Source organism: Furipterus horrens, unplaced genomic scaffold, assembly GCF_987537825.1.
Source record: "Furipterus horrens unplaced genomic scaffold, mFurHor1.1.pri manual_scaffold_3, whole genome shotgun sequence".
Taxonomy (NCBI): domain Eukaryota; kingdom Metazoa; phylum Chordata; class Mammalia; order Chiroptera; family Furipteridae; genus Furipterus; species Furipterus horrens.
The window spans coordinates 48295344-48312475 of NW_028327173.1; the positions used below are offsets into that span (position 1 = coordinate 48295344).

The window sequence follows — 17132 nt, forward strand, 5'->3', positions numbered from 1 at the left end:
AAATGCAACATTCATTCCTGATAAAAAAGAAAAATAACTCTCAACAAATACAATGGGACCTCCTCAACCTGAATAATTACATCTACAAAAATCCTTCAGCTTACAGCATACACAGTCATACTTAATAGTAAAAGACTGAATGTTTTCTCTCTAAGATCAAAACAAGACAGGGATGTCTCTTTTTACCACTTCTATTCATTCTTGTACTGGAGGGAAATCGGGCAATAAAAAGAAAGAAAAGGTAACCAGATTACAAAAGAAGAAGTAAAAGTCTTTTTATAGACTACATGATCATCTTGAATTCCTTCCACTAAGGACATTTCCAGGACACCAGACTAGGGCTTCTCCATCCATAACTCTTAAGCCAGCTAATTCTTTGGTTGGGGACGGGGAGATGGCAATGGTGCTTGTACTATGCATTACAGGGTTTTTAGCAGCATCCCTGGGCTCTGTTCACTATATGTCAATAGCACTTCTCCCCATGCCCCACCTCAATATGCTAAGACATTGTGATATGTCCCCTGGTGGGAAAATACTCACTGCCCTCCCCACATTGAAAACCACTGTTCTTGAGTTAAGGTGAGAAGTAAATTACAAAAACTTAAAAATGAAGGAAGTTCGAATATGACAGCAGTGTTAGAAAAGTGAAACATGGTAAAGGCCTGAGCTACATTAACAAGTAGTAAGCTTGGACTGGAAGGAGTGGTACAATAAGACTTAAACATCATTTGGAAGATTGGATAGAACAGAGTTGGAGCTAAAGTTTTGGTTAGCATAATAGGTGAATGATAGCGTCACTAAAGAGATGGCCATATTACATATCAGAAAACATAAGTATGTGTTTTCTTAGAAGTGTGTCATAATGGCTGGACTTTCTGACTCCAAAGAACTTTCAGATAAAAAGAATTTGAAAAAGTAGAACTTCATGAACTGTGCTTTGATTTGATTCTGGCCTTGATAAGCTTGAATTTAAGTGGCCTTCCTGATCCCCCAAGTATGTCACCACTCACATTGAGGATACAGAGGACTATCTGGTACATTTGGCTCTAGCAGTATGACAGAGCAGCAGAGCACACCAGAAGGGCAAGGAGAGGCATTCAAGTTAAACATGCAGCTGTAAAGAGGATCCTGCCATAGTTCCCAGAAATAAAGACCTTTCTCCTGGAAAGTAGATAAAGACATAGTATAGTCAGTTGGAATGTGCAGCATGTTTGTCTGTTTGTTTTACCTACCAAGTACAATATTAATTATTGTAACACACTAACCTTTTGTCTTGCTTTATATCCTAATACACTCCAATTCCTGGAAGTTGTTATATGTAACAGTAAATAACAGATTGAAATAATTTACCTTGGGATGAAAAGCAAAACACATTCCAGGAGCCTGTCGAGATATCAAAGCTTCACCTTTCCTTTCCTTTTCCGCTCCTCTTCTGTTGCTGCCAGCAGTAGTTCGCTTCAAATGCATTAAATCTTTATTTAAAGAAAAAATATATTACATTTCTTAGGTTCCCTAATGGTTTCAAATTATAGAGGTGCACAGGTTTTTATTTTCTTCATAGGGGAACAGTGTGATTTCACCATTAGATCTGTTTTCATGGCTCTGAAAATATAAAGTTTTAAGTGATTTTCCTGGGACCAGCTAGAGGAAGTGAGGGTGGTGAGTGAACAATGTACATACCACGGAAAGAAAATCAATTGCCATGTCACTTCACACATGTACATTGTTTCTGCTACTTCTGTGCCATAGTTGTGGGCAATTGTATAGACAACTGTTAAGGAATCTGAACTAATTTTTAGAATGATGCAGGGCAGAGATAAATGAAAAGAAATAAGACAGGGATAGAATAGGGGAAAGGCTTTCTGCCTTAGAAAAATAAGTTTGCAAATATAACGGTGTTGTCTGAGAGTGTTACTAGTTTCAACTGAAATTCTAAATTGTCCCCAAACCATTTTGATTATTAAAATTATTTTAGGAGGGTAAAAAAAAAGAAAAAAAGAAAAAAATTGTGTCTTATTTACCACATGAGAAAGTATTGTGGATATGTATCTCATCTGCAAATAATGGTTTCTGCCATCTTTTGCATGTGATTTGATTAAAATTAGGAAATATCAGAACTAGATGCTTAGAAAAAAAATGACCAAGGCCAGTTTTAATTTCTTATTTAGCAAAACAAAAATGTGTTACCTCTTACACATACATGGTTTACTAGGAATTTTTAATTCAACACAAACAAGAGAAAGTTTGATATATTTTTTACCATGACAGTCCAGTCCTTTCCGTATAACCCATTTGGAGATTCTTCCATCTGCTGATATAGAAACTAGTATTTCTCTTTTGTCATCACCTGTTGTTCCTCGATCTTGTTCTATCCACTGTAGTTGCCATACAGGACCCAAATGTTTTTGAGGTGATTCACTGAAACAGGGAAAGGTACTAAATATAGATTTATTTTAATATCTTTTTAAAAAAAGACTTGGAGTACAAGTGATAAGGATAGCTCTGGAGAACACCATGACCTACTTATAGAATAAAGCTTTTATTGTTCAAACTAGATCTTTACTTTAATTATCTTGAAAAACATAAAATAATCTTGCCACTTTATATTCACTATTGTTTTTCTCATTTCTTAAAAAACCATTTTTACTGCCTTTAATCATATTGGCTGTCATAACAAATACAAAAGCAAGTTATTTTGTTTCTTCTCAAAAATCTATTTCATTTACTCTATTCCTTTTATTTTTCTTCCTAGTTGTCTAAATTTAGTTTATTTTAGACATATTGAATATAAGTATCTTTACCTTTATAAGTATTTTTTCATCACTTAAATGAATAAGTTATTTAAGTTTTACTCACTTCTCAGTGAATTTTAAAATCACTTGTCAGATTACTGACTGTTCTCTGCCTTAATTATTTTTATGCAAAATCTCCAAAATAAGAATTCTGATTCTTTTTAAAAAGCATAGATATCATTATTATTTGGTAAAACTTATGGATCCTCTTCCTGGAAATAAGCAGAAAGGCCCACACTTGCAAAACCATGCAAATAATTTCAAAGTTAAGTTTAGGAACCCCTGCTTCAATGCCTATTTCCATCACACTCTAGCCAAGTTTACTCAAACACTAACATAAATATTCTACCTCATTATTGCCTCACTGATATTTGGTTTATTACAAAAACCTAACCTATTCAATATCTTTCCCCTTTAACATTTTTATTTTCTCAATATGACTCATTCTTCTTTTTCTTTTAAAAGTTCTATATCTATTTCTTTTTTAAATATTAAATTTATTGGGGTGATGTCAGTTAATAAAATTATATAGGTTTCAAATGTACAATTCTATAATACATCATCTGTATATTGCATTGTGTGTTTACATTCATTTCATTCCTTCCTTCTTAATCAAACACTTACTGTTCTTCTGTTACCTATCTAATATCATGTGACAAATGTAGTGAGCATGCAAAGGTAAGACTTAATCCTTGCCCTCAAAGAGCTTACGGCCTCCTCAAGAACATGACCTATATGTAAATGATTTACATATAGCATGTGCTGTGATAAAGGTGTGTATTGGATACACAAAGGAAAGAAATGGGGATGTTTTCTTGAGGAGGTGACATCACAGCACTCAAAGCTGCTGGGGACCTAATGTACAGCATGGTGATTGTACCTAATGATACTGTGTTGTCCCCTTGAAGTTTGCTAAGAGAGTGGACCTTAAGTGTTCTCAGCACACATACACACAGAAAGTAACTATGTGAGGCAAAGGATGTGGTTAATTAATTTGATTGTGGTCATAATTTCATAATGTATACATATATTCAATCATGACCTTGTATACCTTTAAAAATCACATTGTGCAACCTAAATATATACAATTTTTCTAGTTATACCTCAATAAAGCTGAGAAAAATATTAAAAAAAAAAAAGAATAAGTATAAACCGCCAAGCCAAAGGAAGTTTGTTGGTGAGGTGGGCAGAGGAGAAGATGAAGGAGATATTAGGACAAAGCGTTCAGCTGGAGAGACAGTATGAGGAATTATTGTCAGAGGAATAATTGCATCACTCTCAAAAACAACATATATATTCACTCAAAACCAAATAACGTTAGAGTAATCTTTTACTTCTCTCTAAATAAGTATGTATTATACATTTATCTAATTCTTGGGTTCTCACCTACTATCCAGGACTGGAACGCTACTGTTGCTCTGTACATTGTAAATCGCAATGGTGCCATTGTGATGGCCAACTGCTAAAAGATTAGGTGTTCCAATTGAAAAATCCACAGCAGTAACTCCATATGGACTCTGATAAATACGCTCTGGCCACTGAATAAAAAAATGATTACATTACACTTTAAACTTGGTTTTGTAAACCACGGGAGGTGTAGGGCATGATGATGGCTGCAGTGTGGTCTGATAGCAGTGGGGATGCGAGAAGAGTTAGTCTACATTTAGTCACTTTTCTCTTCCTAACTTCCAGCATGGATGAGAAAAAAAACCTCCTTTTCTTGCCTTTGAGGAATCCTCAGAGCTCAGTAATTTTAAGAAGTACAGGATGGGATTTTACAATAATTATCATATTTTGCCCATCTTTTAATGGGACTTCTATGATCAGAGGTCTTCCTTCTTAAAGAAGCAAATGGACTCCAAACAAATTACCTAGCATATATTCCTATCTTCCAACATCTGTTTCAGATGTTTGGATTACCTAATAATTTCTAAGCAATAGATAGAAGAAGCTCCAAAACCCTCTAAGGTACTCTTTTCTACAACTCTGTCCAAAGTTTTACTGTTTTGTTTTAATGTCTAACCTAAATGTTTTCTTGCTTTTAACACCCTAAAGGGAAAAGAAGACAATCAACTGATGATGAGTCTTATAGCAATCCTTCCACATGTTTAAAATTGCTTCTTCCTTTCTTTTATTCCATGTAAACCCATATTCCTAATAGACTGGGAGTATTTATAAAAACTTGATTTTTATACACTCTTTTGATCCTTTTCTAAGTTTTTCACCTTACATTTCAGTTCTGAGGTAAAACGAAATGTAAAGCTATAAATTAACAAATTGACTAGAGCTGTTTAGAAAACAAAGAGACTGGTTTTTATCTATTCTCTTTGAAAATTTTATGGCAATAAGATGATTGTATTAATCTATTTTATATAAGTTGAAAATGGCAGAAATCTATCTTATAAGGTGATGAGTTATATATTAAGAAACAACCCATTATTAAATGAAACATAATTTTCAAAGGATTTTCATTTGCAAATTCACTCTTTGTACTTAGCAGTGATAAACAACAAAGGTTCAACTTTGGATCATCAGACTAACAGCACATAGTAGATGTTAAATAAATATTTATTACGTGTATATGTAAATAAATTTACTTTATTCTATATCAACAAGAACAAATTTTAATTGTTATGTATTTAAATCAGAAAAAGTCTTGCTTGAAAAATTGGTTTGACTTTGTTTAATTATCACATACAACTATATACTTTATGATTATTGTGTCAACATTTAATTAAATAAAAATGGGTCTTATTCCTGTTTGGGTTACCATGGGATTCTTTATTGACCAGCAGCAGGCCAATCCTTTTTTTTGCTCTTTAAATCCAAAATGCCCATAGCCAACAGCCAAAAGGTCCTGAAAACCAGAAAAATACATTTAATATAAGAGTGCTATATAGAAATATTGGCAAATGAATAAAGAGGCATATAAATGAACTGTTTAAAATAATGATAAGATTCCACTTATAGGTGAGATAAGTGGAACATAATAAACAAAACAAACAAATGAGCAAAACAGAACCAGAGACATGGAAATAAGAAACAAACTGACAGAGACCAGAGTGGGGAGGGAGATAACAGGGAGGGAGGGGAAGGGTCTAGGTATAAAGAACCCATGGACATGGACAGCAGGGTGGAGACTGACTGTGGGAGCGGGCTGGGGGTTGGATGGGGCAGGAGAGAGTAATGGGGAAAAATTGGGACAACTGTAATTGAGTGACAATGAAGCAAAATAAAAAATTGAACAAAAAACATAAAGTAACGATAAGACATTTCAATTGAGAATTTAAAAATACCAGTATGACATCTATTTTATTTTATGCCTTCATCTGCCTAAGCAAAATTATAATAATAACTAGATTTTCAGATTAAAGAATAAGTATCCCAAAAGAATGAATTGTTAACAAATTTCTTTACATATTGAAATAATCTTCAAAGATTGTATTATTAAACTATAATATCCTGTGGGTTTTTGAGAATGACCTGATCATTTCAAATGTAAAATAAAAGACATTTAAGTTAAAGACAGGTGTCATGAACTGAATAGTGTCTCCTCCCTCAAAACTCACATGTAAAAGTCATAATCCCCAATGTGATTATATTTGAGGACAGGGCTTTTAGGAAGTATAAGGTTAAGTGAGGTCATAAGGGCAGGGTCTTAAACCAATAGGATTAATGGCCTTATAAAAAAAGAAAGAGACACCAGAGCCCTCTCTGTCAACCATGTGAGGACACAGCCACCTGTAAGCCAGGAAAGAGAGTCTTTATCAGGAATCAAATCAGCTGGCACCTTGATTCTGGATTTCCTGGCATCCAGAATTGTGAGAAAATAAATTTACTATTTAAGCCACCCAGTCTATGGCATTTTATGATGGCAGCCTTAGCTGATGAGTATAGCAAGTCACTTTAAGAAATGTTTATATAAGTATATATAGAAAAAAGTTAATGATTGATCAAACTCAGCCTTATCTTTTGTAATCAGAATACCTTAATCAAACATATATTGTTATGTTGTCTTGCCATCATCCTACTTTCAAGTCATTTATCTTTCCACAATTCCTTCTGTCCTAAAACAGTCTTCGTCACCATGCTTCATAATCCGGCATTGACAAACTCCTATTTATCTCCTCTATACTCAGCATAGGCTCCACTTCCTCTAAGCATTCATGAGTCTCTCTTTTGTGCTCCCACAGAACTACTTACTTTCCTTATTAAAACGCATAAAAAATTATATGGGCAGGGTCTATGTATAACTAAATTAATACTATGTCTCTAGTGCCTTAAGAGAGTTCTTGGCAGTTCAATAAGTATTTGTAGAATAGGTTAATAATAAATGTAATATATGCCATCTGTCATATATATTTTAGCTTCATTCCCAATTATTTCATTTTAATTATAATAGTAATATGGGGGGAGCATAAATAAGTTTACAGTTGTTCACATGAAAAATAATACAATAATTAATAAATAATAATACAAGAATAAACTCTGTGGTTTGCATATTCACAACTATAAACCTCCTTTTGCCCTAAGCTGATTTATTAATTTTTTAAATGTTAATGGAGATCCAAGATGGTGGCAGAGTAGGAGGAAGCTACATTTACCTCCTCCCAGGACCAAACAGGAATTACAACTAAAATATAGAACAATCAACCTGAAAAAACAACTGAAGGTTAGCTGAACTGAACAAGGATTTGCAGAGGAAGCCACATTGAGACTGGTAGAAAGAACAGAGACATGATAAGGGTTAGTCCCACTTCCACAGACAGTGGCTGAGATTCTGCAGGGATATCAAAGCAGCAAAGGTTCCCCCCGAGGAGCATGAAAACTCAACCCCATGCCAGACTCCCCAATTTAAAGCACCAAAGCCAGATAAAGGTGCCCACATAACATCTGGAAATCAGCAGGGATTTTGTCCACAAGGGAGAGACAGTAGTATGCTAGAGGTACAGGTGCCCACTTAAAAAGCCAAATAACAAAATCCCATTCACAGCCACTAACCCTGGGCTTTGACAGAGGAAAACAGACCAGACTATAGTCATATGAGGAGAGACTGAGGGGACAGCCATCAGGATCCTTGTGCTCAGTCCTTCTATCACACTGCAGGTGCCATCATTCATGGGCAGAGCACTCCCCAGGTTACAGCATCAGTCTGGAAGAATGCATGAACCCCACCCTCTGATCTCCCTGTTATCCTATGCTACAGAGCTCATGTCCTGCTGAGAAGTCAGTTGTCTGAGCCAGGGAGCAAAAGTCTGGGAAGACTTAAAATATGTCAGTGACTGAATTATGTGGCTGTAGGCTAGGGACTATTCCCCTCACTTTCCTTTGAACAGCAATTAAGACCTCAATTACAACAAGAGGGCTCACATAAACCCACAGAAGGGACATTTCTGAAGCACCCAGCTTAGGCGGTCAAGGAGACAAAGAAACATGTCCCAAATGAAAGAACAGGAGAAATCTCCAGAAAAATAAAATAAAATGGAGTTTAAAAAATGGTAATAAGATGCTCAAGGAACTTAGTGACAACTTAAACAAAGAGATAGCAAGCATAAGAAAGGATAGAGAAACCATGAAAAAGAAGTACTCACAAATGAAGAATAAAATATCTGAAATAAAGAGTACACTATAAGGAATAAATAGTAGGTTGAATGAAGCAAAAGATCAAATCATTGATTTAAAAGACAAGGTAATAGAAAATACCCAATCAGAGCAGCAAAAAAAAAGAAAAATTTTAAATGAGGATAGCTTAAGGGACCTCTGGGACAACATGAAGTACAACATATGCATTATAGGGGGTACCGGAAGAAGAGACTAATAAGTGAAAACTTCTCTAACCAAGTAAAGAAAAAATACTCAAGTCCAGGAAGTAAAGAATGTTCCAAACAAGATAAACCCAATGAGGCTACACCAAAACACATCATAATTAAAATGGCAAAAGTTAAAGACAAAGAGAGAATCTTAAAAGCAGCAAGAGAAAGACAGTTACCTACAAGGGAACTTCCATAAGACTGTCAGCTGATTTTTTCAAAGGGAACATTTCAGGCCAGAAGGGATTGGAATGAAATATTCAAAGTGATGAAAAGTAAGGACATACAACCAAGCCTACTTTACCAGTAAGGCTACCATTTAAAGTTAAAGGATAAATAAAGAGCTTTCCATACAAGAAAAAGATAAAGGAGTTCATTACCACCAAACCAGTATTACAGAAAATGCTGAAGGGACTGCTTTAAGAAGAATTTTTTTTAGAACATTCAGAAACAAAGGAGCATAGTTATAAATAATAGAAAGATGACTTCTGGTCAAGAGGAGGCATAAATATGACTCACATGCTCACACAACTAAATTATAGAACAACTATCACTCAGAACCTGCGAAAATAGAATTGAATGGAAGTCTGACAACCACAGAATTAAAGAAACCACATCCATCCAGACTGGTAGGAAGGGCACACATGTGTAACAAGCTTGTCCCACGTCCACATGTGGTGAATAATAATTCAGGAGGGATATCTCAGGAGGAAGAAGTCCCAGCCCCAAACCAGGCCACCCAGCCCAGGGTACAAGTGCCAGGAAGATAAGTCTCCATAACTTCTGGCTGCAAAAACCAGCAGGGATTAAGGCAGTGGAAGAAGCTTCTGGAGTCCAAAGGAGTTCCTCTTAAAGAACCCACATGTGAACATACTCAGACTCACTTCCTCTGAACTCCAGCATCAGGGTAGCAGCTTGAAAGACATCAATGGCATACAGGGAGAAACCAAAGTGACTGGCATCAAGGCAAGAGCTAGGGGACAGCTTTCTCCTAGGAAGAAAGACAGGGAGAGCCAGAGTCAGCAGGTGGGTGCCATATCTGAGACTCCATCAACCAGGCTAACACTGTGTGCCCCATCCTGGAGATCCCCTGAAGCTCCCTCCCACCCAACTCACATCTATTAACAGTAGCTTTTCCATATGAGTGGCTGGTCTTGGCTCATGCTTCATAACTTCCTAAATCATTTCAAACAAGCAACAGCTGGTCTCAGTGAACCCCCAGTTTCCAGTACCTCTTGCTAAGTGGCTGCAGGCATGGCACTAGCAGCAGCCAGGCTAGATTCACAGCTCGGCTTCACCTGGGAATCTATAAGCCCAGCACAAGTAGCAGCCTTCTCAGATTGCTCTATAGTACAGGAAGGGTGACTCCAGGCAAAATACAGGTACAGGCTGATCTTGGCTACACCACCCAGGAAACCACAGTGCCTGCGTACCCCGTGGACTTCTACAGATCACGTCAGAGCACCACCACCCTGCCCCCGCACAGCTGATCCTCCACAGAGGGTGGATATTGGTGGTCAGTGGTCATAGCCAATACTTGCAACTGATTGGCCTAGGTAAATACCTCCCATTAACCTGCAAACAGCAACCAAGGCTCAACTACAAGAGGAGGGCACACCTTGAGTACCCAGATGGGGTGATAGGGGAGGCTGTGCCACTGGACCCTACAGGACACCTACTATGTTAGCCCATGTTGCCAAGGCAGGTAGCCATAGAAGCTCTACCTAATACACAGAAACAAACAGAGGGAGGCCGCCAAAACAAGGAGACAAAGATACATGGCCCAAATGAGAGAACAGATCAAAACTTCAGAAAATAAACTAAACAAAATGGAGATAAGCAATCTATCAGATGCAGAGTTCAAAACACTGTTTATAAGGATGCTCAGGAACTTAGTGAGGACCTCAGCAGCATAAAAAAAATATCCAATCAGAAATAATTGATACACTAATTGAAATAAAGAACAATTTATAGGGAAACAACACGTACAGTGAATAAAGCTAAGAATCAAATCAATGATTTGAAACATAAGGAAGAAAAAAACATTCAATCAAAACAACAAGAAGAAAAATGAATCCAAAAAAACAAGGACAGGGTAAAGAGCCTCTGGGAGAACTTCAAATGTACTAACATTCTAATCATAGGTGTCCCAGGAGAAGAGAAAGAGCAAGAAATCGAAGACTTATTTGAAAAAAATAATGAAACAAAATAATGAAAGAAAACTTCCTTGGGGAAGGAAATAGACATGCAAACCCAGGAAGTACAGAAAATCCCAAACAAGAAGAATGCAAAGAAGCCTACTCAAGACACACCATAATTAAAATGTCAAAGGTGAAAGATAAAGAGAGAATCTTAAAAAGCAGCAAGAGAAAAGCAATTAGTTACCTACAGGGGCATCACCATATAACTGTCAGCTGATTTCTCAAAAGAAACTTTGCAGGCTAGAAGAGGCTGGCAAGAAATATTCAGTCATGAAAAGCAGGGACCTACAGCCAAGATTGCTCCACTCAGCAAAGATATCATTTAGAAGCCAAGTGCTCATAAAGAGCTTCTCAGACAAGAAAAAACTAAAGAAGTTCATTATCACCAAAGCAATAAATGTGATACACCACATAAACAAAATGAAGGATTAAAAACACATGACCACATCAATATATGCAGAAAAAGCATCAGATAAAATCCACCATCCAGTTATGATAAAAACACTCAGCAAAGTTGGAATAGCGGAAACATACCTCAACATGATAAAGGCCATATATGACAAACTCACAGCCAACATCATACTCAACTGGCAAAAACAGCAAGCGTTTCCCTTAAGATTAGGTACAAGACAGGGATGTCTGCTTTCACTTCTCTTATTTTCAACATAGTACTGGATGGAAAGCCCCTGGCTGGTTTGGCTCAGTGGATTGAGCGTCGGCCTGCGAGCTAAGTGTCGCTGGTTCGATCTTCCAGTCAGGGCACATCAGAGAAGGAAAACTCTGATTCCAAAAAAAAAAACCTCCGCTGCCTTGCGGCATACCTCTTCAGGGGAAAGGCTAAGGGAGTAAACCCCGACAGGAAATCCGGAGCCGGAGTCCCTAAGGCGGTTTGACGTTGTAGTCAATACCGGCAACTCCTGCGGCACACCTGAAGCCAAGCTGTATTGACTCCGTCTTTCCCTTGGATCCTTCAGCTGCGAAGAGAGGGGGGGTCTGCTGCATGGGCAACAGCAGACCCTCCATATCACCCTGCCCAGGCTCTATAGCTTCAGTTCCACTGGAGAGGACACTCCAGCGTCATCGCAAGATGTCGATTCAACACGGGAGGAGACAGATACCATGTCACTCCCGAGTCGGACTGCACAGCCATTCTCGGCGGTGCAGATAAACTCTTAAGAAGCTACACCATCGTCTCTCGAGACGGACGGCTGCCGATACGATACTGGATGGAAGTCCTAGCCACACTAATCAGACAACAAGAAGAAATAAAAGACATCAAAATTGTACAGGAAGACGTAAAACTGTCATTATCTGCAGATGACATGATACCATATATAGAACATTAAGGATTCCACAAAAAAATTACTAGAACAGATAAATGAATTCAGTAAAGTAGCAGGACACAAAATAAATATCCAAAAATCAGTAGCATTTTTATATACTGATAATGAACTATCAGAAAGGGAAACTAAGAAAGCAATCCCATTTACAATTGCATCACAAAAAAATAAAATACCTAGGAATAAATAAACCAGTCAGAGAAAAACAAGTACCATATAATTTCACATATATGTGGAATCAAATGAACAAAATAAACTAACAAACAAAATATAAATAGACTCAGATACAGAGAACAGACTGGATGCTATCAAGTGAGGAGGTTTGAGGGTCTGGGTGAAAAGTGTGAAGGAATTAAGCAGAAAAACAAAGCAAAAAAACTTCATAAACACAGACAACAGTATGTTGATTTTCAGAATGAAAGGTGGGAGATAAGGGGCAGGAAGAAGAGGGCAAAGGGTGAATAATGGTAATAGAAAGAGACTTCACTTTGGGTGGTGAACACACAATACAATATACAGATGATGTATTACAGATTATACACTTGAAAACTACATAATTTTATTAACCAATGTCACCTCAATAAATTCAATAAAAAGAAAATAAAAAGATGAAATGCTAGCATATTCAGTTTCTAAATGTGATTCATATGTGTTTATTACAGTTATTGTTGATTTATTAAATCTCACTTATCTATGAGATGTTCTCAAGTATAGTTTTATAAAAACTGATCCATTCAAAAAGTATTTTATTTTATTAAAAATAATATACATAATTTAAATGATATGCTATTTAAATTTCAACAACGATTATAGACATTCCATTTTTAATAACCTTAACAGCTATCATATTTTCACATAGTATCTTTAAATATGTAGATATAAAATAATAAAGCAAATTCTTATATGCAATACAATTTAAACAAATAAATTCATTTTGATTACTTTAAAAAATACACTAAATATTTATTCAAAAGGTATTGACATTACATAAAAGGATTTTGCAATAACTAGTTGAAAATCATGACTTCAAAAGCAATTTATATACCCCAGGAGAAAATAAGTTTCAGTACTCTATAATCATCTCTTTTTAACAAGCAAACATTCCATTCCCCAGCTTGATGATTCATCTAATTTGTCTCAAGATAATTTTTAGCAGTGTAGTAGTTAAGAGCAAGAGACCTGGAGGCAGATGTGTGGGTTTGAACTCTAGCTGTTGCACTTACATTGCATAACTTTTGGCAAGTTGTTTATCCTTTCTGTGCTTCAATTTTCTCATCAACATAATGGGGAAATTAATACCAAACTCTACTCACAGAACTTTTGTGTTAATACAAGTAAAATACTTACAATATGCCTGGTACATAGTAATTACTATTTAGGTACCTGCTATTATTAATAGTGATAACATTTTTTAAGAATCTGAATGTGATTAATTTAAGGAGTATACAAATTTGGGTACATGAGCTTGGCAAATGTTAAAATGAATCAATTATATACTATCTTCTAGTTCATTTCTCAATATATGATATAGAGTCAGAGAATGTCATGTCCCAAATACATCTCCTAAAATAACAATAATGCTTTTATATTAAAGGAGAAAAACATTTTTTTTACAACTATTTGTATTTCCCCCTTTTTGAAACATAAACTTGCTTTAGAGGCATTTTAAAGCTAGGAGTTCAAGAACCTGACAATGGCTCTTAAATGCTGGAGACTGAATTGTTACAATATTCAATAACTTACTGGATTTGTTTTATTCCAGGCAAGGCTGCTCACATTAAGGCCTTTGGTTAAGTCACAGGAAAAGGACCAAAGTCGTTCCAAATTGGCTGGTATTGTTGATTGTTCTGAACTTATTTCGATTTCTTCTTCTTCTTCCTTCTTAATCTCTTCTACCTCTTCGGGTTTTTCACTTTTTAAAAAGTCTTCAGGCTCTTCAGGTTCTGGTTCTAAAATTAAATCAAATAGAAAGATTATTTCCTTCTATACCTATTGGAGCCTGCCAAAGGCTCCAAACAGCATCTCCATCTACTATGGACACTATAAGAACCATTGGATCTGCTGGATCACATGGAGACAAGGTACCATGAACAGTGGCCTGGCCTATTGCAGAATCTTCTGTTGTTCTGGAGCCCCCTCAAAGCTAGCAGCTTTTCAGATCACTCAACCAATGGGCCAGAACAGCACATTCAAAGGAGGAATATGTTGCTTCCAAAATGCAAAGACGTCCATTAGGCATTATGCCTCTTTTTTGATTTTCAGAGGAGCTGGAAGAAAGTGTATCTTGACATACTCCACATCACTGGAAGTTTAACTGAGGTAAAAGGCCCCTGAGATTTTTTAAGATTTATTTCTCACACTGACATGCAAATGGCTTACCAACAAGTTTAGTTCTTGGTCATTAGGGTAAGTCAGGATGATGCTATCAATATAATTTACCAGTGTGATGTCTTGTTGAAGGGAAAGGTCCCTGCAGACTAAATTATGACATAAATCTGAAGAACAGATATACTCCTGTGTAAGACAGTAAAGATGTATTGTTGGCCTGGCAAGCCAAAAGTAAATAGTTCTGGTGGCTTATCAACAGGTATTGAAAAAAAAAGATATTCACTATCAATAACTACTCACCAAATACCAAGGACTGTGTTAATTTGCTTAGGTAAAGAAACCTCAGCTGGAATAGCAGCTGCAATTGGAGTCATTACCTGGCTAAATTTATAATAACCCCACTGTTATTCTCCAAGATCCACGTGTTTTCTACGCAAGCCTCTAAGAATATGAGTTGAATGGGAGATGTGGTGGGAATCAACACTCCTGCATCTTTCAAGTCCTTGATAGTGGCATTAATTTCTGAAATCCCTCCAGAAATGTGGTATTGCTTTGGTTTACTATTTTCATATGTAGAGGCAGCTTTAGTGGTTTTCACTTAGCCATTTCCTACCATAATAGGCCTCACTCTACAGGTCACCAATCATATGTAGAGATTCTGTCACTTGCTGAATATTTCTCTTCCAAGTCCACATTCTGGAACAGGGGAAATAACCATGGGATGGGTTCAATGACCCACTGGACCACTGTGAGATGGACCTGAGCTAAAGCTTCATTGATCACCTGACTCTATATGTCCTTACTCTCTGACCAGTGGACCACAGTGATGTTTTAGGTCTCCGGGAGTTAGTGCCAATTCAGAGTCAGTATCCAGTAACCCTGAAATTCTAGTAAAGGGCTTTAAGTCTCTATAGGAGAAATAAAATGAAAACACAACAGAACCAAATTTTATGAGATCCAGCTAATGCAGTACTTAGAAGGCATATATTAGAAAAGAATAGTTAAATATACTATGCCTAATATATAATCCACTCATTCCACACTTAGGTATTGACCTAAGAGAAATGAAAGCAAATGTCTATACAAAGACTTGTACAGAAATGTTTATACTAACTTTATTTGTAATGGCCCCCAAATGCAAACAAATATCAATCAACAGGTAAAAGGATAAGCACATTGTGAGATATTCACACAATGGAATAGTCAGCAATAAAAGAAATGAACTATTAGTCCATGCAACCTGATTAAAAATATTTTTTCTGAATGAAAAGAAACTAGATAAAAGAGTGTATGATGTATAATTAAATTTCTATATAATTCTAAAAAATGCAAACTAATCCGTATAGTGATATTAACATACATCTACCCAAAGACCCAATAATTCCATCTCTAGGTATTTACCAAGAGAAATGAAAGCATATATCCACAAAGAAGGCATACAACAATGATCATAGCAGCTTTTCCATAATATTCAGAACTGGAAACAGTCCAGTTATCTTTCAAAAGATAAATGAATATACAAATCATTATGGTGTATTCATAAAATGAAACAGTAGTTGGGAAAAAGTGAACTACTTATATATGCATCAAGCTAGATAGATCTCAAAAACATCATGTTGAGTGAAAGAAGCCAATCACCAAAGAATACTTACTATATGAACACACTTGATGGTATACCAAAACAGCTGATCTATGGTGAGAGAAACCAAATTAATGCCTCTTATGGGTGGGGAGTTAGGTTTAACTGGAAAACAGTACAAGGGAACTTTGTGATTGATGGATATATTTTCCATTTCAATTAGGGTATTAGTTACTCAGGCTTATATATTTTCAAAATGTATTAAAACATACAATTAAAATATCTTTATTTAATTGTGTGCAACCCGCCCACAACCCCTGGGTTGCATGAGAGACAACAACATGTTGATATTTCTCTCCCTCTCTTTCTCCCTCCCTTCCCCTCTCTCTCAAAAAAAAAAAAAAAAAATAAAAAAAAAAAAAAAAATATATATATATATATATATATATATATATATATTTTTAAACCCTTAAGATTACAGCTTGCAGTTGCACAACTACCAAGAATCAGATTTAAAACAGTACCTGATTTCTTCCAATGGGAAATAGAGGTGCCATAGCAAATAGGAACCCATCTCATGGTCATATTGTGAAAACTGAAAAGGTGTATGGTGTGCCCTCAAATTATAAGTAAATGTTATACTAGATGCAAAATATTAAAAAGTGAGACAGACAACAAAACCTGGATCATGATAACTTATAGGTTAGAAATGATCTGGAGTGTTTTTCTTAATGAAGGCCCCAATACCTGCCTGCCTCCCATTTACTTATTTTCAGTTTTAAGAAAAATTTGGCCTTGGCTTCCATCCAAGGTTACAGTCTTGCCCTATACCCAATGGTCCATTGTTCAGCAAGACAAATGCTGACACTGAGACTTTCTAGGAATGAGCCTTCCCGGCACCACAGGACCTCGTTATCCAACCAGAAGGTTGGTCATCAATGTGTCCTTTGGTTGATTTATGACCAAAAGGGGGACTGTGGACAAAAGGGACCACACACTAAACCTGACAAGCTCAGGGGAGGCCTGATGATGGTCTTACAAACTCAGAGACCTAGAGTAACCTCACAGGACGGTCTGAAATT

At 36.3% G+C, this 17132-nt stretch overlaps 1 protein-coding gene across 1 annotated transcript in view; it reads right to left on the reverse strand.

The window, feature by feature from the left end:
* DNAI4 (dynein axonemal intermediate chain 4) overlaps positions 1-17132 on the reverse strand; it is an 80988-nt gene that overhangs the window by 12452 nt on the left and 51404 nt on the right. Inside the window, exons 9-13 of the mRNA XM_090269574.1 lie at positions 13887-14092; positions 5563-5649; positions 4179-4330; positions 2261-2418; positions 1351-1472 (exon numbers count right to left, since the gene is read on the reverse strand). Coding sequence (XP_090125700.1) covers positions 1351-1472; positions 2261-2418; positions 4179-4330; positions 5563-5649; positions 13887-14092 — 725 coding nt within the window. The remainder of the gene's footprint in view (positions 1-1350; positions 1473-2260; positions 2419-4178; positions 4331-5562; positions 5650-13886; positions 14093-17132) is intronic.